Raw genomic sequence first — 3,481 nt, 5'->3', positions numbered from 1 at the left:
AGGAGGAGAACAGAGTAGATGTGAGCCGACCAACAGCCGTTGTGAAGGAAAATGATATTTACATGCTTGTTGGAAAACACAGCCATGAAAATCTCGCTGAATGTAAGGCTGCGTCTGACGCAGTCAAATCCGGACTATTGCTGGTGAAGGGTCAGGTCGTTGGTGGAACCGGCAACAACCGAATCCATTGGAAGGAGACTGACGGTCTACCGTGCACTCTAGGCGACCAACACAACTCCTTGAAGCAGCTGATTGGCAGCGGTGGATCGGGTGTCAAGATGAACGACGGTACGCTTGTGTTCCCAGTGGAAGGCACGAAGAAGGATGGAAAGACTGTTTCGCTGATCCTATACTCGAAGGATGCTGTGGGTGGGAAGCTGTCGAAGGGGATGTCTGACGGTGGCTGCAGGATTCCCTCCGTCGTGGAGTGGAAGGACAAAAAACTCATGATGATGACTGCGTGTGGTGATGGCCGCCGCAGGGTGTACGAGTCCGTTGACAAGGGGGATTCGTGGACGGAGGCACTCGGGACACTCTCGCGCGTGTGGAGCAGCAAAAAGGTCGGAAGTGAGAAGGCCGTTAGGAGCGGGTTCATCACAGCGAAGATTGAGGACAGGGATGTGATGCTCGTCACTCTGCCGGTGTATGCCAATAAGGCTGATAAAGAAGTAAATGTAAAGGGCAGACTCCATCTTTGGCTGACGGACAATACGCACATTGTTGATATTGGGCCGGTATCCGTGGAAGGAGACGATGAGGTTGCCGCCAGCTCCCTGTTGTACAGAAGTGGAGATAATAATGAGTTGATTGCACTGTACGAAAAGAAGGGCGATGCGGAGAAGCCACCACTCGGTATGGTCTCTGTGCGTCTGGCTGAGCAGCTGAAGCGGGTGAAGGAGGTGCTGACGACATGGAAGAAAGTGGACGAACGTGTCTCCCAGGTGTGCCCCACTTCACTTGCTCTGAAGGATCCCTCAGCTGACACTGACTGCAGCGCTGGTAAGATCACGGCTGGGCTGGTTGGCTTTTTGTCTGGCAACTTCTCTGATAACAAATGGAGGGACGAGTACCTTGGGGTGGACGCCACAGTAAAGGGTGGTGCAGCAGAGGCAACAAAGACTTCCGATGGTGTGACCTTCCAGGGAGCGTGGGCGGAGTGGCCCGTTGGCGCGCAGGGGGAGAATCAGCTGTACCACTTTGCGAACTACAAATTCACTCTTGTGGCGACGGTGTCCATCGACGGTGTGCCGGAGGGAGATACTCCCATTCCTTTGATGGGTGTGAAGAGGATGAATGGTGTTAAGAGTACTGTACTTCTGGGGCTGTCGTACAACAACAGAGAAAAGAAGTTGGAACTTTTGTCCAGTGGCGGGAAGGCGTCGGAGCTCAGCAGCAATTGGAAACCAGGGAAAACACACCAAGTGGCCATTGTGCTGCAGAACGGCATCCAGGGCTTTGTGTACGTCGATGGTAGGCGTGTGGAAGGTGCGCCATTTGATATGAAGGATAAAGGTTCGAAAGGGATCTCCCACTTCTACATTGGAGGGGATGGAGGCAGCGCGTGGAGCCGACAAGACGTGCCCGTGACGGTGACGAACGTCCTGCTGTACAACCGACCGTTGAGTGACAATGAGCTTACTGCGCTTAACACAATCAAACTTTCCATTCCACAAACAGCGGAAGCTGGAGAAACGGATGAAGGTACCGCTCTTGATGGTGGAGCACACGGTGATGCCAGCAATTATTGCGGAAGCGGACTGCTGCCATCGCTGCTTCTTCTGTTGGGACTGTGGGTGTTTGCGGCTCTGTGAGGAGTGACTGACTGCCGCGTGGGACACTTGCGGCATCCCCAGCAGCGACACACACACACCTGGTAATGAACTTCTCTTGTTAAATAACTTTTATTAACTTTTCTCCTTGTTTGCTTTGCTGTGCGATTTTAATTTATTTGTCTTTTTTTCTTTTTTCTTTGTTGTGCGATTGGGCGTCTTTTCTTTTTAAAAATTCTTTTTTGTTTTTATTTCTAATCCCTCATACCCCCAACACTTTTTATGCTTTTGGGGCAATCGCTATGGACGTTTTTCCTTTTCTACTCTTCCCTCTTTAATTGTTTCTTCTGCACTCTTCCTGTGAGGGGTGCCGTGTGTTTCCGCCCAACTGCTTCACTCGCACACCACCGACACGCTCATGACGACGGCCCTGTGCGCCTCGCCTGCTGCACGCATGAGGAGGGGCCGCGACGAACGGCGCGCTGAGGGAGCCGTGACGTGTGGGCGTGCGACGAGGGCCTGTGGGGCGGAGCACACATTTCTTTCCCTCTTGTTTTGTTTTCTTTGCGGCCCGGGCGGGCAGACACCCGCAGCGCCACACACACACAGCCACACCCTGCCGCCGTGATTTTAAGATTTTTTGCTTTGCGTGTGCATTTCACGCGCCGGCACTCTCTTGAGCATTTCTCTCCCACCTGATGATTTTTTTTTTCTTTTGCTGCGCTCACTCTCCCGATGGAGTGACGCGACTCCCGTCATGTCTGCGTGCTTCTCTCAGTCCCCGCACACACGAGTGACTGTGCTCTGCGGGCCGCACTCGCACGCCGATGAAAGGGCTGAGGGGAGCAGCAACACGCAGATGACCCCATGAAATATAAACGATGTGCGGACACATGGAGGGTCAGACGGTTGAAAGACATGCAACTATTTAATTTTCTTTTGCGGGCAAAATATGCAGACAGTTTGGTAGGGCTATAAGGCAGCCGGCTGCTTTTTTCTTATTTTGTGTGGAACAATAATGGGCGATTTCTTTTTTCATTTATAATTATTTTGTGCGATGGGGTTTATATAAGACGAAGGGGAAAGTTTTTTTTGTTTTAAATAAATCTTGTGTGAATTGCCACTGCTTGGGCTGCAGTGCAGTCATGAGTTTGAGCGGTCTTCTTCTTGTTGTTTCCGTTATGCGTCTCTGCTGTACATTGTTGTGCGTCCCTCCACATACTCTGCTCCCTCTTTTCTACTTCATTGCTTTGTGTTTCTGCAGGCACACAACAACCACACACACACAAGATGCACATTGCAGTGGGTTTGAATGCTCCTTTTGCAGTGCATGCTGGCAGTTGCGTGTGGCGGCTGTTCTCTTCCGTGGCCATGAGGAGAAGGGAGGAGAGGGAGTGCGCAGCCCGAGTCTTTTTTCCTGCGGGTGTGGTGCACCGCGTGTGACTGCGTTGAGTTGGGCTCCGTGTTTCATTGAGGGCGGGATGGCAGGAAATTTTGGTGCCGCGTCATGGATGGATGAGGGTTCGCTTGCGCGTGTGGCTGTTGTGGTGGGTGCTTGCTCCGTGTGCGTTGTGTGGGGTGGCCGCGGGTTTTTGCCATTTCCCTTTGGCTGTGGAAATGAGCTGGGAGGAGATGGTGGTGGATGCTTTCTCGTGGTGTGTGAACTGTGCGGCTGGGCCTGCTGCCCTCTCCTCATGTTGTCTGCTCTCTCT

At 52.4% G+C, this 3,481-nt stretch overlaps 1 protein-coding gene across 1 annotated transcript, besides 1 other annotated feature; it reads left to right on the top strand.

The window, feature by feature from the left end:
* Positions 1-3,481: a sequence feature (areas not merged during assembly with more than two copies in the genome that could not be assigned to a particular haplotype).
* On the top strand, positions 63-1,811 carry Tc00.1047053511615.10 (trans-sialidase, putative; the record flags this gene model as incomplete). The annotated part of the gene is made up of 1 exon (XM_797913.1): positions 63-1,811. One exon carries the CDS (start codon positions 63-65, stop codon positions 1,809-1,811), a length of 1,749 nt encoding a protein of 582 aa, XP_803006.1.

This window comes from Trypanosoma cruzi, genomic scaffold, assembly GCF_000209065.1.
Source record: "Trypanosoma cruzi strain CL Brener 1047053517145 genomic scaffold, whole genome shotgun sequence".
NCBI lineage: Eukaryota > Euglenozoa > Kinetoplastea > Trypanosomatida > Trypanosomatidae > Trypanosoma > Trypanosoma cruzi.
The sequence above is the reverse complement of the archived record's forward strand: the minus strand, read 5'-3'. Positions and strand labels throughout refer to the sequence as shown.